General features: G+C 36.3%; 3 protein-coding genes across 5 annotated transcripts in view; all 3 read left to right on the top strand.

Moving 5' to 3' along the window:
- The window catches only part of LOC143068796 (zinc finger CCCH domain-containing protein 14-like), a 57080-nt gene that overhangs the window by 4778 nt on the left and 30029 nt on the right, over positions 1-22273 (top strand). For all 3 annotated transcript variants that reach the window (XM_076243097.1, XM_076243096.1, XM_076243099.1), the window contains exons 2-3: positions 20027-20069; positions 20978-21092. In XM_076243097.1, coding sequence (XP_076099212.1) covers positions 20027-20069; positions 20978-21092 — 158 coding nt within the window. The remainder of the gene's footprint in view (positions 1-20026; positions 20070-20977; positions 21093-22273) is intronic.
- On the top strand, positions 7851-10442 carry LOC143068797 (uncharacterized). The gene has a single exon (XM_076243100.1). It carries the CDS (start codon positions 8096-8098, stop codon positions 10274-10276), a length of 2181 nt encoding a protein of 726 aa, XP_076099215.1. The 5' UTR covers positions 7851-8095; the 3' UTR covers positions 10277-10442.
- On the top strand, positions 12007-16397 carry LOC143068795 (uncharacterized). Its single transcript, XM_076243095.1, has one exon. It carries the CDS (start codon positions 12057-12059, stop codon positions 15603-15605), a length of 3549 nt encoding a protein of 1182 aa, XP_076099210.1. The 5' UTR covers positions 12007-12056; the 3' UTR covers positions 15606-16397.

Below are 22273 nucleotides of genomic sequence, written 5' to 3'. Positions count from 1 at the left end.
GATGAATTTAAATTAAAAGAACTGGAAATGAAAGAGATGGAGAAAAGAAAAGAAGATGAACTTAAATTAAAACAGGCAGAACTGGAAATGAAAGAAAGGTTGGAAATGGATAAAAAAGAAAAAGAAGATGTATTTAAATTAAAAGAACTTGAAATGAAGGAAAGGCTAGAGATGGAGAAAATGAAAATTGAAATGGTCAAGGAAGAAAGAAACACTAAAGTCCAGCCAAAATCAGAATATTTTGATGCAGCAAAAAATATACGTTTGGTTCCCAAATTTTGTGAAAAAAACAGTTGATAAATATTTTCCACAGTTTGAGAAAATTGCTAACAATTTGAAATGGCCTATGCCGTATTGGACTACGATGCTGCAAAGTGTTTTTGAGGGGAAGGCCGCTGAAATATACTCCGCACTTCCATCAGAAAAAAGTTCCGATTATGACACGGTAAAACAGGAAGTTTTGAAAGCTTATGAGCTAGTACCAGAAGCATATAGACAGAAATTTAGATCTTATAAAAAGTTTGATTCACAAACATATGTGGAATTTGCTCGGGAAAAAGAAGATCTATTTGACAAATGGCTTACGTCAAAGAAAACAGATAACAATTTCGATAACCTAAGACAATTGATATTATTAGAAGAGTTCAAACTATGTGTTCATTTAGACTTAAAAACACATTTAGACGACAAAACTGTTGAGTCAATACATGATGCAGCTGTCATTTCAGATAATTATACTCTTTCACATAAAAGAAGTTTCAAGGGTCAAAATGTCAATACTTCCAGTGGAAATTACAAAAATCAAAGCAATGAGCGTACTGATAGTAAGCCTGTTGCACAGAATAAGAGTCAGTCCAGTTATAATATGTCAAGTCCAAAATTTGATACTGTAAGGCATTGGAAGTACTTGTTATGATATTATAAATTCAGAAAAAGGAAATATTATTCTTTTAAACATAACGGTTGTGTTCTTACGCATAGTAACTTGGCTCGCACGAGCAAGTAAAACATTTTTTTAATCAAAGATATGGCATTAATTTACTATTTTTATGTATGGATTTCACAGGCCAAAGTTTCATTTTTTTTTTTTACCAAATAAAAAGGGGGGAAGCATTTCATCAGCTATGATATGAATTTCTAGTTCATGTTTGTATATAGGTTCAAGATGATGTTGACAATTATCAAGGATAACAAATTTTTAATGCGTAAAACACTGGAAGTGAAATGAATTTTTCATTTGTTTACATTTTTGTTGTACAAGTGTTACGGCAGGGAATGTATGTAATTACTCATGGCTTACCTTCTACATGCTTTATATCATGTAATTCCAGATTTAAGGATCATTTCTTGTAACCAAATATTCATATTTAAACGTCTAATATGCCTGATATACATAGGAAAATACTTCAATCGAATTGTTTATTTACGGAGACTTTGTCGTCTGCCATTTTGTGGGGACCGAAACATGTGTTTTGATATCTTTAAATACCAATTCGTCCCCTGGACATTTGATCTAATATTGTATTTTTAATACCACAGATAAGATTTTTAATAAGTATACCCTGCCGGACACAAATATATTGTTAATATTTAGATGGTTGAAATGAACTATGTTGTATGTTATTTACGTATTATGTAATTACGCAGATCGTCTGCTAAATCAATGCGCGCGCAGTGGTGTCCGATTGTTTATTTCAAGCTTCTTTGTCGATATTTCAGATGCTATAGCTTTGTTTTGATATTTTATGTATAAGGACAATGTTCGGACAACTTAAGATGATATGTATATCATGTTTTTCATTATCTGAAATTTTTATAGTTCCGGCTTCCCGGAAAGGACAAGTTTCCATTGGATTAGTATGTCACGTGACAATTACAATTTAGTATATAAACGCGCGAGCACTCAGCAATGGCAGATAGCCCAAAGTTTTGCTGGCGGCAAGTTCAAACCTTGGAAAACAAATAAAGTAACAATAACCTTTAGGTGAGAATAAGGATAACATAATGAAGTTTAATGATATGTAATTAGCCGTCTTTTGTACAGTAAGCTATCTCCCACCACGTCGGACACCACAAATATGTATTTAAGGATTTATGATTCAGTACACTTGAACGCAACTGTTTATTTATATAGTTTTACGATGTTATAATGTTACATACTTTTAACAGTGAACAAATAAAAACTGTTAACATTGGAAAGATAACTTTATTTTATTGAACTTGGACACATACAAAAAGCACATGAATTTACACTGATGAAAACAATAGATGTTGGAGGACGCTCGTTCAAACATAAAAACTATGGAAAGCCGTTAGGAACAAAATTAGCTCAGTAACACTCGAATACAAGGGATTGCTCAATACATACATATTAAACATTCCGAAGACCATACCTGACAAGTAATTTGGGAAGTTTAATACAAATGTAGAGTTGCTACATGAGTCACACACTGTATTTAAGTGTTATTAAAGTAAACTACCGAGTATAGGACAGGATGCTCTCGGGTGGCTTACAATTTGGTGTCAGAAGTGGGATGCTAAAATTCTAATTAGCATCCAGGATACGAACCTTGGAATAACCTGTCAACTTAAAAACGTGGTTTAAGCCCGACGTGGTGGATTTACTGTACAAAAATTTATTATAACTATAAAATATGAAACAACAAATAAAATAAAGTCTTTATTTAGAATATGGCTGATGCTGGTAGGAACTCCCCAGACCCTGAAATAAATTTCCGTATGGAAAGGGATTTAAATTTAGATGACTTAGGACAAGGGGATCAAATACACACTGATGACAATGACGACTTTGATAGGGAATCAATTTTACAAGGTCATGGTGATGAAGTAGATCAGAGACATAAAGGACGGGATGAATATCAGAGACATGATTTTGACGATAGGAATGGTAGGGGTAATCATAATATGCAACCAATTGGCCCACCAAAGGTAACACTTAAACCTGAGCCCTTCTCTGGTAAGGATTGTTGGGAGGAATACTTGTCGCATTTTGAGGACTGCGCTGAATTGGGACAATGGGGAAACCGTACAAAACTGTTGTTTTTGGCAGCTAGCTTGAGGGGCCAAGCAAGGACATACTACATGAGCTTGTCTGCTGGCGACAGGTGCACATACCAAATGCTAACACAAAAGTTAGATCAGAGGTTTGGGAGTTCAAAACACAAAAATCGTTGGCTCTCAAAGTTAGAGATGCGCAGGCGCATGGCAGGGGAAAGCATAGCTGAGGTGGGGGATGATATAAGGCAACTAGCGCAAAAGGCGTACTATGACCTTGACTTAGCAGCGCAGGAGTCTCTTGCATTAAACCAGTTATTCAAGGTAATAACTGTGGAGATGAAATGTCGTTGTATTGACAAGGAATGCCACACAATAGCAGACGCTGTTGATGTAATAGAGAGGTATGAATCAATATTGGGGGATCAAGACAAAAAGAAGTCAACAATGATCAGAGCTGTGGAATCAAAGGACACCGAAGGACACATGAGTGAAAAGGATTACCATAGCAATTTGCAGGAATTACAAGATAGGATAGCAAAGCTGGAACAAGGACATGGAAGTCGGGAATCAAAGAGGGCAAATACTGGCAGATGCTACGGATGTAACTCCCCAGACCATTTTATGAGGAACTGTCCACACAAAAACAACCAAAGAGCTAGAGGGAATTTCCAGGGCAACCAAAGACAAAATACCTCTTTTAATCACAACCAGGGAAACGACAGAACGCTGGCTCAATAGGTCGTGAGCTAGTGACAGAAGATAAAAGGCCTGATATGAAGGGAGAAAAACATGTCCGGACAGGACATATAGGGGAAACAGATGATAATTGGGATAACGGGTTTTATACAAATGGATTAATTTTTGGGTTTCCTGTCAACTTTTTAATTGACAGTGGCTCAACAGCGTCAATATTATCTATTGATGTTTACGAAAAATTGCCTTCAAATGTTTGGTGTTCTTTAGTACCAAACAAGTCCGAAATATTTGACGTTAATGGCAATAAGGTTTTTGCCATTGGATCGATCATTTTAGAACTAATGCTTGGTCAAGAAATTTTCAGTCAAAATTTTATGATATGCAATATCAATCAGGATGGAATACTTGGACAGGATTTCTTACTAAAGGAAGTTAGTAAAGTAAATTATCAGCGCATGGTCTTGCACACGATCCACAACCAGGAAATACAATGTTGGATTGGAGGGAAGGCAAATATGATTTGCAGAGTAGAAATTAAGGACAACATGACAATTCCTCCAATGACGAGTACTATGATGCCTGTAGAAATACCGGGAGTCAATCATTTAACAGAATACGGATTAATAGAGGGCACGACAGGAACAGCCAAGTCTACATTAACCATACCTGGGATTATAAATACACAAGACCAAGTACACTTTGTTAATGTTGTCAACTATGGTGACGACGAAGTTAAACTGTATAAAAAGGAAACAATAGGAACATGTGAATCATATACTGAGCATGATTTGAAACCAGAGCAGATTAGAACACTACAGAAAGATTGCTTTACAGCTAGTGAAGAAATACCAGAACATCTTACTGACTTATTAAAAAGGAGTTCAACTTATATAAATGAGGACCAAAGACAACAACTCTCCAGACTCCTTTCACAGTACCAAAATGTATTTTCAAGGACAGATGATGACATAGGGAGGACAGACCTTGTAACACATAGAATAAATACAGGAAATGCAGTACCCTTTAGGCAGAGATCTAGACGTATGCCACTTGGAAAGCAAGAGATGGAAAAATCAGAAGTCAATCGGATGTTGGACAAAGGAATCATCGAACCATCTTCTAGTCCTTGGGCATCAAATATAGTCCTTGTAATGAAGAAAAATGGCAGCCCTAGGTGCTGTGTTGATTACAGAATTTTGAATGACGTCACGAAAAAAGATTCCTACCCGATTCCGAGAGTAGACGAGTGCCTCGACTCGCTCGCTGGGGGAAAATTCTTCGGATCAATGGACTTAAATTCAGGATTTTGGCAAATCGGCATGGCTCCTGAAGACAAGGAAAAGACCGCATTTCTGACAAGTTTAGGGTTATACCAGTTCACTGTCATGCCCTTTGGACTTGCAAATTCACCATCTACTTTTGAGCGTCTGATGGAAAATGTTCTCAGAGGGCTACAGTGGAAAGAACTATTACTCTACATGGACGACATCATATCAATAAGTTCGACATTTGAAGAGGGTCTTGGGAGGCTGGAAAGAATCTTTATACGTCTACAAAATGCACATCTTAAATTGAAACCTGCCAAATGCATTTTCTTTCAAAAACAAGTTAGGTTCCTTGGGCATATCGTGTCCGAGGAGGGAATTTCCACTGATCTAGAGAAAACAAAAGCAATAGATGACTGGCCTGTCCCTAAATCTGCAAAACAGGTGCGCAGCTTTTTAGGACTTTGCTCTTACTATAGGCGATTTGTTAAGGGATTTGCAGCAATTGCAAGACCAATGCACAAAATTTGTGAAAAGAATAGCCGTTTTGCTTGGAATGATGAGTGTCAAAAGGCATTTCAACAGTTGAAAAGCGCTTTAACAAGTACACCTGTACTTGCCTACCCACTGCCAAATTTGCCATTCATACTTGACACAGATGCAAGTGATAAGGCTGTCGGAGCAGTGTTGTCACAAATTCAAGATGGTCTTGAACGAGTTATAGCATACATGAGCAAATCTATGAACATACATGAACAGGCATACTGTGTAACCCGAAAAGAGCTACTTGCTGTAATTATAGCACTAAAGACATTTCATCATTATCTATATGGTCAGGAAGTTTTGCTGCGCACAGATAACGCAGCTGTATCATGGATGAAAAATCTAAAGAAACCCACTGGTCAAACAGCCAGATGGCTCGAAGAACTGGGAACTTACAATTTGACAGTAACACACAGAGCTGGAAGGAAACACTCAAATGCCGATGCTCTGTCCAGAAGACCTTGTAAATCATGCGAGAGACAAGAATCTGGAAACCACACAAGCGACGATGAAACAGACGAAATCCAACTTGAAGAAACTGATTTTGTTAACCAGGAGTTACACGAAAATGAAGAACCAACACCAAGAATAGAAATAGTACGAGTCTGTACAAGAAGTCAGACAGGTAATCAGTCTAGTGCTACACCAAGTGGCTACTGCATAGATGGATGGGACCCAGATAGTATCAGACAATGCCAATTGGAAGACCCAGACATGTCACTCATTGTGACATATCTTCAAGAAAAGAAAAATAAACCTGACTGGGACCAAGTATCAAAAGGAACATCATTCCAGAAAACAATATGGCGACAATGGGACAGGCTAACAATAAACAATGGCATGCTTTATAGAAAATTTTATTGTTCTGATAAAGACGATGTAGACAACTTCAAATTGCAGCTCCTGGTACCAAAATCACACCAAAAGACAGTCTTCAAGTATTTTCATGACGTTCCATCTGCAGGTCATTTAGGACCAGATAAAATGCTAAGTAGGATCCAGCAACTCTTTTACTGGCCAGCTATGAAAAGATCCATCACAAGGTACTGCAAGGAATGTGACCAGTGTGCTGCTAGGAAATCACTGAAGCGGAACAAGGCTCCATTGGGTCAATACTTGGTTGGCGAGCCTATGGAACGTGTGGCGATTGATATTCTTGGTCCACTTCCGTTAACAAAACGACAAAACCGCTATGTTCTGGTCCTTTGCGACTGCTTTTCTAAATGGACTGAAGCATATGCTATTCCGGACCAGGAATCCCTGACCATTGCCCGTACCATCGTGAATGAATTTATTTGTAGGTTTGGTTCACCATTACAGCTCCACTCTGATCAAGGAAGGTCTTTCGAAGCAAAGCTGTTTCAAGATCTGTGTGATCTACTTAAAATTGACAAAACTAGAAGTACAAGTCAACACCCCCAGTCCAACGGAAGCGTAGAAAGATTTAACAGAACACTCCTAAGCATGCTAACATTTTATTGTCAAAATGATCAGAGAAACTGGGATGAGATTTTGCCACAGGTTATGATGGCATACAGATCATCAGTTCACGCCAGTACAGGACAGACCCCTAACATGATGATGTTTGGCAGAAACATATTTCTTCCTATGGAAGCTGTTATTCCACGTCCTGATGGACCAAACGAATCCACTTCCCCTGAAACAGATAAATATGTAAATGAATTACAGGACGCAATGTCAAAGTCGCATGTACTTGCTAGGAAACATCTTAAGCAGAATTCTGAGTATCAAAAACGTCACTATGACTTGAAAGCAGTAAAGCGCGAATTACAAGTAGGTCAAGCTGTATGGCTTTATGATGCATCGAAGAAAAAGGGAATTTGTCATAAGTTGACATCAAAATGGAAAGGACCATATGTTGTTACAAGGAAAATTGACGACATCACTTACCTTGTGAGAAGGTCAAAGAAACAGTCAGGGAAGGTCTACCACATTGATAGACTACTGCCCTATCAAGGACGGAATCCGCCCACTTGGTTCTCCAGTAGGAAGGTTTGAGATGCCTTTCAACGTTGTTTGAATAGCCGAAATTAGTTGTACAAGGTGTTACGTTTTTAATTGTTTTGATGAGTTACTATGTTTAAGAGTAACTGTTTGACTTTTCTCAGACTGGAGAAAGTCATGATGGAATTCCTAGAGTTGGATCCACTCTGGAAGAATATGTAAGGGAGACAAATGGCCATTGTTTCTCAGGACATATTATTGGCTGTAAGGGAAGGATGAATCTTCCTGCCAGGGGAATGGCAGATTAAACTACTGCCAAGCGTTTTTTTGTATGCGCAAGCTGCGCGGCGGAAAGCAATTAACGACAACTTACTGTCTTGAGGAGGCTTGAGATTTTTGAAATAGGGAGACCAAGGGGGTGGATATCATATTTTTAGACTGAAACTTAGCTTGATCCATTTACTACCAGCATATGCCATATGGGGGGGGGGAGGATTTTAAACACACAAACAAATATAGTCACACTACAGGACACTACATGATATTATGTATTGTATTAATATATGTTGTATGGTGGAGGGATTTATAATTGATGATTCAATTTCAGAATGAGACCATCATCCCAAATTGAGGCAAAGTGTTGGCTGTGTCCCATGACGTTTAGGACAAGGAGACAACTGAAAAATCATCTGGCAGCTGCCCCACACAAAAGGCTTTCGGTCATTTGTGTTTGGTGTCCTGAAGAGAAGTCCTACAGGAGGATGGTTGACCTTAAGGAGCATGTCATGGCTCACCACCGCAGTAAAATAGAACTGATGCCTTATAGCTTCCTGAGCGAAAACAATGGGTTTTGGATGGCAAACTACCCAGAGACATATGCTAAGGTAATCCTACCATCAAATGAGAATTCGCAGGAAGCAATGAAAGCCAGGATTGAGGTTCTGGAATTTTTAAACAGGGTGGACAACACCAACAGAAAGAAAGAGGAATGGACTCTAGGGTGGAAGTGTCCGAAGGAGATGGTAAAAGGTACACAAGAAGAAGAGGTTGAGTCGGAGAAACCCAATGGATCTTACTCACCAACACGCCCCACTATTTATGAAGGGCTGGCCCTCCAGCAACTAACTTTGGGACTTGGAGACTCTACAGCCATTTTTAAATTGGACCTTGGAGTTTCTATAAGATTTTATATGATCCATTTGAATGACTCCGTTCTTAGAGACCAAAAAATGCTTGACGCTCTGATTAGAAGGATGACAGCACTAGTTAACACAAAGTACGCAGGATCACATACCTTCTCTGTCTCGATAGACGGTAAACTAAAATCTATAGTGGCTCCTGTAGTGGCTAGGAAATTATCCATAAAGGAGGAGTATATAATGGATATAAAAACATCAGGCGAATTATTCCCAGGAAAACAGACAAAAGCCGCCACAAATCAACTATCACCACTGAAAACACCATCAACATCTGACATCATTTTGGAAGACGACAGCGACAATGAAGAACCAGAGATTTTAGAGGAACCAACAAGCCAGAAGAAGGGTAGAAAGACGACCGAGAAAGAAGAAGAGAGATATGTAGAGAAAAGAAAGAAAAAGACTAACCACCAGGAACAGAAGGCAAAGAAAATAAAGAAAGGAAAGGATTACAAGAAACAGGATGAGGAAATGACATTAACAGAGGAAGGACAAAAGAGAACGGAAAAACAGGAACAGGAGGAGATCAAACGGAAAGAGGAAGAACATAAGAAGCGGGAAACACAGAAACAGGAGGAGGAAGTCCGACTAAAGGAAAAACAGGAACAGGAGGATATCAAACGGAAGGAGGAAGAACATAAGAAGCAGGAAACACGGAAACAGGAGGAGGAAGTCAGATTAAAGGAAGCAGAACAAAAGAGAAAGGAAAAACAGGAACAGGAGGAGATCAAACGGAAGGAGGAAGAACATAAGAAGCAGGAAACACGGAAACAGGAGGAGGAAGTCAGACTAAAGGAAGCAGAACAAAAGAGAAAGGAAAAACAGGAACAGGAGGAGATCAGACATAAGGAGGAAGAACGTAAGAAGCAGGAAAAACAGAAACAGGAGGAGGAAGTCAGACTAAAGGAGACAGAACAAAAGAGAAGGGAAAAACACAAACAGGATGAGGAAATTAGAATGAAAGAGGAAGAACTAAGGAGACAGGAGGAGGCAGAAACCAAGAGATTAGCAGAAGAAACCAGGTCAAATGAAGCAGAACCAATGAGACTACAGGAAGGAGAGAACCTGCAAAGTGAACAGTTTTACACTGCCAGTGAAAGAGCAGACAAACTTTTAAGGAGAGGTGGGATGCCACTTTTCCCAGCTGGGAGGAGGGAATGGGAAAAAGAAGAAATCGTAACTTTGATTACCATACCAGCTGAAGTGAAATGGCCCCCGAAGAACTGGAAAAACATGACCCCTGAACAAAGATATTTCAATTGGGAGTATGCTAGCATTGCATTGGAGTTAAACACCGGGAAACAGCTTCAATTTTCAAAGGAGGAGCTTCTATTAAAGTATCACTTTTTGGCACTTCCAGGCACGAAAACCCCACAATCAACAGAGGGCAATACAATGACAGTTAAGTCTAGATACTATCTGTACCAAGCAATTGCCAATATCATTAAGAGTAAAACAGACGATCCCACCACCTTACAATTGCTTGATATGATTGAAGCATCATCATCAAAGAGAGACACATCAACAGACATTATCTTGAACAAAATTGATGCAGTGGGTGTACAACTTAGACTTGGTGAAGACCAATGAAGAGAAAGACAATTTATGAACAATTCTTTTAAATAACATAGTTATACTGGGTTTTTTTTAATTCAGGAGAATTAATATATATTGAAGTTGGGGGAAGTGTAAGGCATTGGAAGTACTTGTTATGATATTATAAATTCAGAAAAAGGAAATATTATTCTTTTAAACATAACGGTTGTGTTCTTACGCATAGTAACTTGGCTCGCACGAGCAAGTAAAACATTTTTTTAATCAAAGATATGGCATTAATTTACTATTTTTATGTATGGATTTCACAGGCCAAAGTTTCATTTTTTTTTTTTACCAAATAAAAAGGGGGGAAGCATTTCATCAGCTATGATATGAATTTCTAGTTCATGTTTGTATATAGGTTCAAGATGATGTTGACAATTATCAAGGATAACAAATTTTTAATGCGTAAAACACTGGAAGTGAAATGAATTTTTCATTTGTTTACATTTTTGTTGTACAAGTGTTACGGCAGGGAATGTATGTAATTACTCATGGCTTACCTTCTACATGCTTTATATCATGTAATTCCAGATTTAAGGATCATTTCTTGTAACCAAATATTCATATTTAAACGTCTAATATGCCTGATATACATAGGAAAATACTTCAATCGAATTGTTTATTTACGGAGACTTTGTCGTCTGCCATTTTGTGGGGACCGAAACATGTGTTTTGATATCTTTAAATACCAATTCGTCCCCTGGACATTTGATCTAATATTGTATTTTTAATACCACAGATAAGATTTTTAATAAGTATACCCTGCCGGACACAAATATATTGTTAATATTTAGATGGTTGAAATGAACTATGTTGTATGTTATTTACGTATTATGTAATTACGCAGATCGTCTGCTAAATCAATGCGCGCGCAGTGGTGTCCGATTGTTTATTTCAAGCTTCTTTGTCGATATTTCAGATGCTATAGCTTTGTTTTGATATTTTATGTATAAGGACAATGTTCGGACAACTTAAGATGATATGTATATCATGTTTTTCATTATCTGAAATTTTTATAGTTCCGGCTTCCCGGAAAGGACAAGTTTCCATTGGATTAGTATGTCACGTGACAATTACAATTTAGTATATAAACGCGCGAGCACTCAGCAATGGCAGATAGCCCAAAGTTTTGCTGGCGGCAAGTTCAAACCTTGGAAAACAAATAAAGTAACAATAACCTTTAGGTGAGAATAAGGATAACATAATGAAGTTTAATGATATGTAATTAGCCGTCTTTTGTACAGTAAGCTATCTCCCACCACGTCGGACACCACAAATATGTATTTAAGGATTTATGATTCAGTACACTTGAACGCAACTGTTTATTTATATAGTTTTACGATGTTATAATGTTACATACTTTTAACAGTGAACAAATAAAAACTGTTAACATTGGAAAGATAACTTTATTTTATTGAACTTGGACACATACAAAAAGCACATGAATTTACACTGATGAAAACAATAGATGTTGGAGGACGCTCGTTCAAACATAAAAACTATGGAAAGCCGTTAGGAACAAAATTAGCTCAGTAACACTCGAATACAAGGGATTGCTCAATACATACATATTAAACATTCCGAAGACCATACCTGACAAGTAATTTGGGAAGTTTAATACAAATGTAGAGTTGCTACATGAGTCACACACTGTATTTAAGTGTTATTAAAGTAAACTACCGAGTATAGGACAGGATGCTCTCGGGTGGCTTACAATACTTTTGAGAAGAAGTCACTGACTTGTGCTTATTGTAAGAAGATTGGTCACCTGATGGCTGATTGTTTTAGACTCCAGAAGAAGAATGAACGAGATAATAAGCCGAAGACCAGTGCTTGTACGACACCTTATAATACCAGTACATTGGAATGCCCTGCGCGTCAGGCTTTTAAGTCCAGTTTTTGTGATTACATGGAGGAATACAAACCCTTTATGTCTGATGGGTTTGTTTCTATTGTTGATGATACCACTCTTCAGCCTATTAAGATTTTACGGGACACTGGAGCTTCTCAGACTTTATTGTTAGAAGGTGTGTTGCCTTTGTCCGAGAATACTTCTGTTGGTGCCTCCGTTTTGTTACAAGGTGTAGAGTTGGGTTGTATAGATGTTCCTCTCCATCGTATTTATCTGAAGTCAGATTTAATAACTGGACCAGTTGTTGTAGGTGTTCGTCCTAATCTCCCTGTTGAGGGTGTTACCTTATTGCTAGGAAATGATCTAGCTAGGAACAAAGTGGTTGCTGAACCAATTGTTACCAGTGAACCGGTGGTGGATGTTAAATCACCTGAAGATGATGCTGAATTATATCCAGCTTGTGTTGTTACTAGGGCGATGGCTAGAAAACAACAAGATGAGGATTTGCAAGAAAACCAGTTTGATTACATGGACCTTTCTGACACTTTCCTAGCCGACATTGAAGGTCCTGGTAGCGCAGAAAAGGCCATAATAAGACCACCTAGTGTTAACAAGAATGTTATTATGCCATGGCCAAACGTAAACAGCCATTCATTAGACCGAAAGAATTTATTCGAAGAACAACATAAAGACCCTGAGGTTCTTCAGCTCAACCAGCAGGCTCAACCACAGGAGGAAGCAGACAAAGTGGCCGAATGCTATTACCATCAGGACGGCATTTTAATGAGGAAGTGGAGGCCTCCTGATGCTACCCCAGAGGAGGAATGGAGAGTGGTATACCAAGTGGTGGTGCCTAAAGTTTATAGGCAAGAAATTATTGGTCTTGCCCATGACACCCCCTTGGCTGGACACTTAGGTATAAGGAAGACTTGCCTTAAGATCTTGCAGCATTTCTACTGGCCCAGACTTCGAAATGATGTCGCAGAATACTGCAAATCATGCCATATATGCCAGGTTGTTGGTAAGCCTAACCAGAAAATACCACCAGCACCACTTCTGCCTATTCCAGCCTTTGACGAACCTTTCAGCAGAGTTCTAATTGACTGTGTTGGACCTTTACCAAAGACCAAGACTGGAAATGCATATTTATTGACAATCATGTGTACATCTACCCGCTTTCCTGAAGCTATTCCGCTCAGAAATATCAAGACACCTACTATCGTCAAAGCTTTGATCAAATTTTTCACATTAGTAGGACTTCCTAAGTCTATACAGTCCGACCAGGGATCAAATTTCATGTCAGGTTTATTTCAGCAAGTCGTATACCAGTTAGGGATTGCTCAGTACAGATCAAGTGCTTATCATCCAGAATCTCAAGGTGCCTTAGAACGTTTTCATCAAACATTGAAGAACATGATTAGAACTTTTTGTCTTCAATTTGACAGAGACTGGGATGATGGAGTTCACTTTCTACTCTTTGCGGTTCGAGAGGCTGTTCAAGAATCCCTTGGATTTAGTCCCTTTGAGTTGGTATTTGGTCATACTGTAAGGGGACCGTTAAAATTGATTAAGGAAAAGTGGCTAACTGAACATACTGACCTGAATCTTTTAGACTATGTATCTAGATTTAAAGAAAAATTGTATACTGCTTGTCAAATTGCTCAGAAAAACTTAAAAACTGTACAGAACAAGATGAAAATATGGTATGATAAAGATGCCAGGAACAGAGTTTTTGAGCCTGGTGATAAGGTACTTGTATTTCTGCCTGTCCCTGGACATCCTTTACAGGCTAAATATTGTGGTCCTTATACAATAGAGAATAAAATTAATGATTTGAATTATATTGTAAAAACTCCAGGTCGGCGCAAACAAAATAGAGTGTGTCATATTAATATGTTAAAACCATATTTTGAGCGTACTAATGTACTATGTGATAGTAAACCAGTTGCCACTTTAGGCATGGTTAACTTTGAGAACAATCATGACAAACCAGATGTAATTGAACCAACTTTTAGTTGTAAAACTATGGAAGAGACAGTTAGATTGAAAAATTCAGAAATTTTGTCAAATTTAGATTCAAAACTTGCACATCTGTCTTTTGATCGTAGAGAAGAAATAAAAACTTTGGTATTTTCTTTTAAAAATCTTTTTCCAGATGTGCCAAACAAAACCACTGCTGTTTGTCATGATGTTGATGTCGGAGATGCTTCTCCAATTAAGCAACATCCTTACAGGCTCAATCCACTCAAACTTGAAGTTATGAGAAAAGAAATTAAATATATGCTTGACAATGATATTATTGAGCCGAGTAACAGTGAATGGAGCTCTCCTTGTCTCCTTGTGCCAAAACCAGATAAAACTTTTCGTTTCATGACTGATTTCAGAAAAGTAAATTCAGTCTCAAAATCGGATTCCTATCCGATTCCAAGGATAGACGATTGTATTGACAATATTGGTCAAGCAAAATTTGTGAGCAAATTTGATTTATTGAAAGGTTATTGGCAAGTTCCATTGACACAGAGAGCTCGTGAAATATCAGCTTTTGTTACACCAGATGGCTTATTTCAATATACTGTAATGCCATTTGGCATGAAAAGTGCTCCAGCTACATTTCAAAGAATGATCAATAATGTTATAAAAGATTTAGACTGTTGTTATGCTTATATTGATGATCTTATTGTATGTAGTGATAGCTGGGAACAGCATTTAAAACATTTGTATGATACTTTTGATAGATTGTCACATTCAAATTTGACTGTTAATCTTGGTAAAAGTGAATTTTGTCAAGCCACTGTTGATTATTTAGGGCATACAGTTGGCCAAGGTCAAGTAAAACCTATTATGGCTAAAGTGGAAGCTATTTCCAAATTTCCACCTCCTACAAATAGAAAACAACTTATGAGATATTTAGGCATGATAGGATTTTACAGGAAATTCTGTTCAAATTTTGCTACTGTTGTTCAACCATTGACTCATCTTTTACGAAAAGATTCTAAATTTATCTGGAGTGAAAATTGTCAAAAAGCTTTTGAAAATAGCAAATCACTTTTAATTAATAGTCCAGTTCTGATTACTCCAGACTTTGAAAAACAATTTAAACTTGCCGTTGATGCAAGCGATGTAGGAATAGGAGCTGTTTTATACCAAGAGACAAATGATAATGTTGAGAAACCTATATCATATTTTTCTAAGAAATTAGATAAACATCAGAAAAATTATTCAACTATTGAAAAAGAGTGTTTTGCAATGTTGTCAGCACTTCAACATTTTGATGTATATTTGAATCCCACTGTATATCCTATTCTTGTTTATACTGATCATAATCCTCTCACCTTCATGCATAAAATGAGAAACAAGAATCAGAAGTTGACTAGGTGGAGTTTATTGTTACAGGAATATGATGTAATTGTAAAACATATTAAGGGTAAAGATAATGTAATAGCTGATGCTTTATCTAGAGCTTATTAAATCACTTTGTATATATCATGTATTTTTGTTCATATTATTCATGATAAGTTTTTGTTACACTAAAACTTCTTTTAAGGGGGGAGGTGTTATGATATTGTAATTATTGTATTTATTTATGTTGGCCTAATTTGTGTTGTATGGCCTGATAGTTGTTTACCAAATAATCTTATAACTGTGCAGTTTAGGAATGATTGGAACTTTCTAGAATGATCCTTATAAAAGATGCGTAATTTAAACTTCTACGTTATTCCAGAAACTTCCGTTGTAACTTTCCAGGATTTTCCACAATGTTCCATTATAGAGTGTTCTAGAATTTTCCATGACAACACTATATATATATACAGACACTAAAGTTAAACTCTTGGATTTGGACTTAGACATTGATAGACATTAATATTCATAGCCTTTGGATTGACACTTTTATTCTACAAACAACATCATACTGGATTGTGACCGTAATATTCAGATTGGATTCCGAAAGATATCCGGATACAGATAAAGATAAAAGATTGGACTCATATTTTGACAGTTAAGTTGACAGTAATATTTGTGTAATACTTCTTGTAAACTTTTGTATAATAAATATTGTTAAATTTTATTATTGATTTGTGTCTTTTGTTGGCTACAATTTAAAGGCGATTTCTGGCCGTAACAATGCATAGCCTATTTTGTTTCATGTGGTCTTCAAGGCTTTCCCATTTCAAAGATGTTACCATTTTTGTTACACAGCCAGGTGTGTGGTCTGTGTAGTTGTTGTTTACAAATCTAGCTGCTCTTTTTTGTACCTGTTCGATTGCTTTTATTTTAGCCTGTTTCCTAGGGTTTCATACTGTGCAAGCATACTCAACCAAAGGTCTTACTATTGTTGAATATATATATGCTGCTGCTTTGACCGGTTTAGTGCAATCTTTTTGGTTACGTCGTATGAAGCCTAGTGTTTTGTTTCCTTTTCCCACTATATTGTCGATGTGTCTGTCCCAGGTTAGATTATTGCTGATAGTAACTCCCAGGTATTTACTAGCTTCAACGGTGTCCAGTGTGTGTCCGTGTAATTTGTAATTAGTTTGTATTACAGGACAGTTCTTGGGTTGTATTCTAATTGCAATGCATTTTTTTTGCATTGAAGCTCATTTGCCACTTATCTTCCCAGTCCTCTAATGATGTGAGATCTTTCTGTAGTAGGTCACTTTCTGCTTGGTTACTGATGGTTCGATAGAGGAGGCTGTTGTTTGCAAAAAGTTTGGTCTCTGATGATGTTGCTGTTTCTGGCATGTCGTTTATGTAGGCCAGGAACAGTAGGGGTCCAAGAACTGTTCCTTGATGAACACCAGAGTACTGGTACTTGGTCAGAGACAGCTCCTTCTAGAATAACGCTTTGCATTCTGTGTTGTAGGAATGATCTTATCCACCTGTTTGCTTTAGGATTTACTCCGTAGTACGCAAGTTTATGTACAATGTAGTAGGCAATGGTGTGGCACTTTATCAAACGCTGTAGCAAAATCTAGTAGGATGATATCCATCTGGCTGTTAATTTTTAATTTTGATGCAATATCATGAATGGTGACGATAAGTTGGGATTCGCAAGATCGTCGTTTGCGGAATCCATGCTGTGCATTTGTGAGAATTTTTTATTTGTCGAAATGGTCCATTACGCTACTGTGTACAATGTGTTCTAGGACTTTGCATGCAATGGAGGTAAGTGATACAGGTCTGTAGTTTGATGCTAAGGGTCTTTTATCTTTTTTGGAAAGTGGGACTACATTTGCATCTTTCCAATCTTGAGGGACTTCTCCGGTGTTGAGGGATGCTTGGTACAGTTCTGTAAGAATTGGAGCAAGTTGGTCTGCTGCTGTCTTTAGTATACAGGATGGTATAGCATCTGGTCCAGTTGCCTTGTGTGGTTTCAGGTTCTTCCATTATTTGTGAACTCCTTTTACATTGATTTGTATGTCAGCCATGGTCATGATGGTGGTATATGGACTTTGCCTTTTATTTGGGAAGTTGTTCAGGTTCTCTTTTGTAAATATGGACTGGAATTGGTCATTAAGGATGTTAGCTTTGCTTTTGTTGTCGCTTTGGAGGAATCCCATTTTGTTCTTTAATGGTGCTACTCCTGTCCATTCCTGACCTTTGCTTTTAATATAGGACCAGAATTTCTTGGAGTTGTCCTTGTAGTTGGAGCTGACTACTTCCATGTATTTCTTAGCTTGTCGTATTTCCCATTGTACTTCTTGTCTTAGTCTCTTGTATCTGTCTTGGTCTCTTTTCTTTTTGGTTTTCCTAGCGTTCTTTTAGCTTTTTGTTTTTGGTTAATCCAAGGTGTTTACTTTGCATGTTGGGAAATCTACTATTTGTTCTAAACCATTATCAGCTATGGTGTCTAAAAAAGCTTGGCTGGTTCTTTTGGATGTTTTGATTTGATAGTACTTATTTCCTCTTTAACTGTATTAAGGTAGGTGTCATCTGTTTTATCTGGAGGGCGATAAAATGCACCAATTAGCATCTTCTTTTTTCCTTCTAAGGCGATTGTACCAGTTAATAGTTTATCTTACCGCTTTTTGTTATGTTCCCTAGTTGTAAAGATTGTTTGGCTGCTATCAATACTCCCCCATGTGGGTCTTTGGGGACGATCCCTTCATTTGATATCATATTGAAAGTACCGGTAAGCAGGAAAAATTTCACTTGATTTAATGTTTGGATCTAGCCATGTTTCTGTGCCTATTATTATGTTTATTATGTCTGGATCAGTTGACTCTATAATTGCCTCCAGAAGTTTACCGTTTTTTCTTAGTCTCTGGAAGTTGATGTTCAGCAGTCTGAGTTGTTTCTTAGGGGTTGGTTTCGTTTTGGCTGGTTTACACACATGGTTTAGGTGATGATGTCATGATCTGTATATCTGTACTGAATGATGTTGTGTTGAAAGATGGTGTATGATATATTTCATGAATGAAAACTTTCAGCCGCCTTATACAGTGTAACTGACATTACCTGAAGTTAAATTATACCTGTAAATCAATTAACATGCCTACCAGTAATCATATGGCTTCAATTGCTAGCTTGGGTGTCCAACATACTGGTAATCGACAATTTTTACCTCGGGCTGCTGTTGTGTTATAAAAACTTTGTGTATTGAAAAGAATATTGGGTTGCTACCCTTGATTTATCCTGTCTAAGTTATTTTCCTTACATAATGTACATTGTTGAAAGAATATAAATAAGATAGAAATTAAACAAATAATCATAAAAGAAAGGTAATTAAATGATTTGAATTGTCTTAGGACAATTAAACAAATAGTAATATGCAAAATATTTTAGAGTTCTATACTTCATTGTACTTCTTTTCAAGATTTTAATTAAAATTCATATAGTAAGTATGACCTTTACAGAATTTCTGAATACCTGACCGTGCATGGGCTGTATAGCCAGTGAAGGTTGTTAAAACTTCTGTTTGTTGTTGTTGTAGAATTACTGACTGAGCAAGGGCTGTATTGCCAGTCAAGGTCCTTAAAAATTCCATTTGTTGTAGAATAAACTGGTGTATAGCCAGTCAAGGTCGATAAAAACTTTCATTTGTTGTAGAATGAACTGGTGTATAGCCAGTCCAGGTCGTTTAAAGCTTCCATTTGTTGTTGAATGAACTGATTTTCCTTTTTATTATTGCAAATGAATGAAGATAAAATAAAATATAAATACATTTACATTCAGATGGAAAGTTGAAATAAAAACTTTTAAAGACAATTTCTACATCACACGGTTACACTTCTGACATAATTTATGTGAATACAAAAAACCTCCTGATCTCAGGCTTAATCTCCTGACCAAAATTTCCCAATCTCCTGATCTGAGTTTTACAGTTTATCACATGTATGTAATCAACAGTTACAACAGGTGTCATTGTTAAAGGTTATCCATTTATTGGATGGATCTTTAATGATCATCAACATTAATTAACTCAAATAGAATCGGTCAGTTGGCATTTGTCTATATTTTATTTGAAGAAATGTGCATATGACAACACAACTTGCAATGTTCACCTTAATTAAATGAAGAAAACATAATTGACAGGGTGTTAAAAACCATAATGAACTTGTTAAAAAACATAGATTTACTTGTTTTCAGTATAAAAAAAAATAGCAAATTCAGACATACATTGTATTTTGTCTTTGTCTGCCCTCAATTGTGATCCGAAAATAACAAAAAGTGACCACCATTGTTGATCATGTGTATAATCCTCCAAAGAAGGAGCACCCTGAATAAAGAAATATAACTTGATTTTACTTTTTCCTAGCATTGAGATACCTCTTTTTAAACTTTCCTCTGAAAGTACATTTTGTACAATGCAAACTGTCGGGAATTGTTGATAGACATAAATCTTGCTTGGACAATAAACAGCTCTTATTTTAAATTCTATTTTTTTCCAGAGTGCCATAAAGGCGAAGTTGGTAGAGCTAGGAGCATATGTTGGTAAGTAAACTACATCATAATACATGTCTAATGTGGTGTATAATTCTCATATATAAAGTGACGAATCATTTAGTTCTTGACTTGGTTTAGTAAAACCTTTAGGTTAAACATGTAAGTTTTCATGGTTTTAAAATGATAAAGGTTCTTTTAAAAAACTTACCACAGAAGACTTCTTTTTTGGCTTTGCAAAGTCCAGTTATCTGCAGATGATGTTTTGCAATGATTGAATGATGGCAGTTACAATCTAGATGTATCTCTGGAATCACTGGTGTAAAAAAAAAATGTTTGGGTCTGTTTTTGGCATGTACAAGACACATTGTAGCAAGAACCTTATGCTAATAATTTACAATGTATACATTGATATATCTGCAATGGATAGGACTAATGCAAAATGACATTTTTACACAACCTGGAAAAAAGATACATGTAGCTTAAATCTCTAAAAATTTGGTTAGATTTATATATAACATGTACATGATGTATAATGCTTCAAACAGTCAGTGAGTGTTTCAACTCGTTTGTGAACACTTGATAAGTGTGAGTTAAAACATGCAATGTTTGATATAGAGGTCATCAGTCATGTTTTAAATATATACAATGTACATTCATGACATTTGTGGGTATATATAAAGCAACAGAGCTAAATATTTTGAAAGTGATTAGTAATTATCATATTGTGTGTTTGTTGGTCATAGATAGCATATATATGGGATCTGTTAAATATTCTTCTTTTTTTATTTGCTTATTTCTCTGTGTTTATCTATCATGTCTACATGTACCTGCATGACCTGTAAATATGAATAATATTACTTATAAATATTTGTTCTGTCAGAAATTTGAAATGATATTTAAAAAAAAATGGTGATTTATTTAAGTATATAATCTGGATTGTTTTATTGTTTACATAGATGATGAGTTGCCAGACTATATTATGGTTATGGTTGCCAACAAAAAGACCCAAAATCAGATGACAGACGATTTGAGCCTGTTTCTAGGACTTAATACAGAAAAATTTACATCCTGGTACGAACATATTGCTACATTCATGTACATTGTACATAACAATTATAAAATTAGAAATGTACAGTTTCGTTTTAACCTTAAATGTTGTTGTAATTTTCATCAACAGCTGAATTTGTCTTGAAATGGAATTTGATTTTATAATATAAGAATATGAAGATGTGGTATGATTGCTAATGAGACAACTATCTAAAAGGGAGCAAATGATATAAATCAACAATAAGCAAAACCCTTACTGTCAAGTAAACCATTAAAGGCCCCAAATGAGAAAAAACAATGGCTGACAGTAACCAATGACTACCTCTCATGATCAATTAAAGACTCAGGGTATCTACAATATAAGAGCTGACTTTAAGAGAACATTAAGCATCCATCACTCATCATTCAAGCGTGATCAGTCACCTGCCATTATGACCAATATTTGGCACTAAACTCAATGTATTCTATGTTTCTCAAAGTTTCATATATCAAATGCTGAAATCTTGTTCTGTACTATATAAGTAACATAAAATATTGTCCATCGGACAATATTCCATATAAAATATTGTCTGTGGATGCTATTTCATAATGAAATACTGTCTAGAACAATATTTCATTATGAAATAGTGTTTGTCCAGGAAATTTTGTCACCTCCATTTGAACAATATTTCACTCTGAAGATGATATACATGTATATATATATATTGATAACCTCCCCTTTATGAGACAAAATTTCATGACAATCTGTCCATGAAAAATTGTCTCAATACAACAAAATATTACCTCCCTTTATCAGGACAACATTTCATAGTATTCCTCTGTTGTTTCTCATTTGTTTACATGTATTTATTTTCATGGTTTATGTAGTTGTGAAATGACAGTTGACATGGTAAATGTGGAAAAAAGCAAAACTGCACAAAATGTCAACAATATTACATATTTCTTGCCTGAAATTTTTTTATAAACTAGCTGATGTATGTTTTGTGCTTATGTTTTAATTGATAAAAGATTTTGATTTTGAGACATTTGTGCTCAATGTAGCTAAATTTTCTAGGATACAAGAAAGATTGAATGACAGTCTGCAAGTTTGAGATCATAAAGAATCAAAATCATACACCTCTTATATCCAAATATGCAAACTGATGTTGACATCATAATGTCTTTACTTACATGTACAGAATCTAAGTTTGTTGAATAGATATTGT

The sequence above is a fragment of the Mytilus galloprovincialis genome, chromosome 3 (genome assembly GCF_965363235.1).
Source record: "Mytilus galloprovincialis chromosome 3, xbMytGall1.hap1.1, whole genome shotgun sequence".
In the NCBI taxonomy this organism is placed as follows: domain Eukaryota; kingdom Metazoa; phylum Mollusca; class Bivalvia; order Mytilida; family Mytilidae; genus Mytilus; species Mytilus galloprovincialis.
The sequence above is the reverse complement of the archived record's forward strand: the minus strand, read 5'-3'. Positions and strand labels throughout refer to the sequence as shown.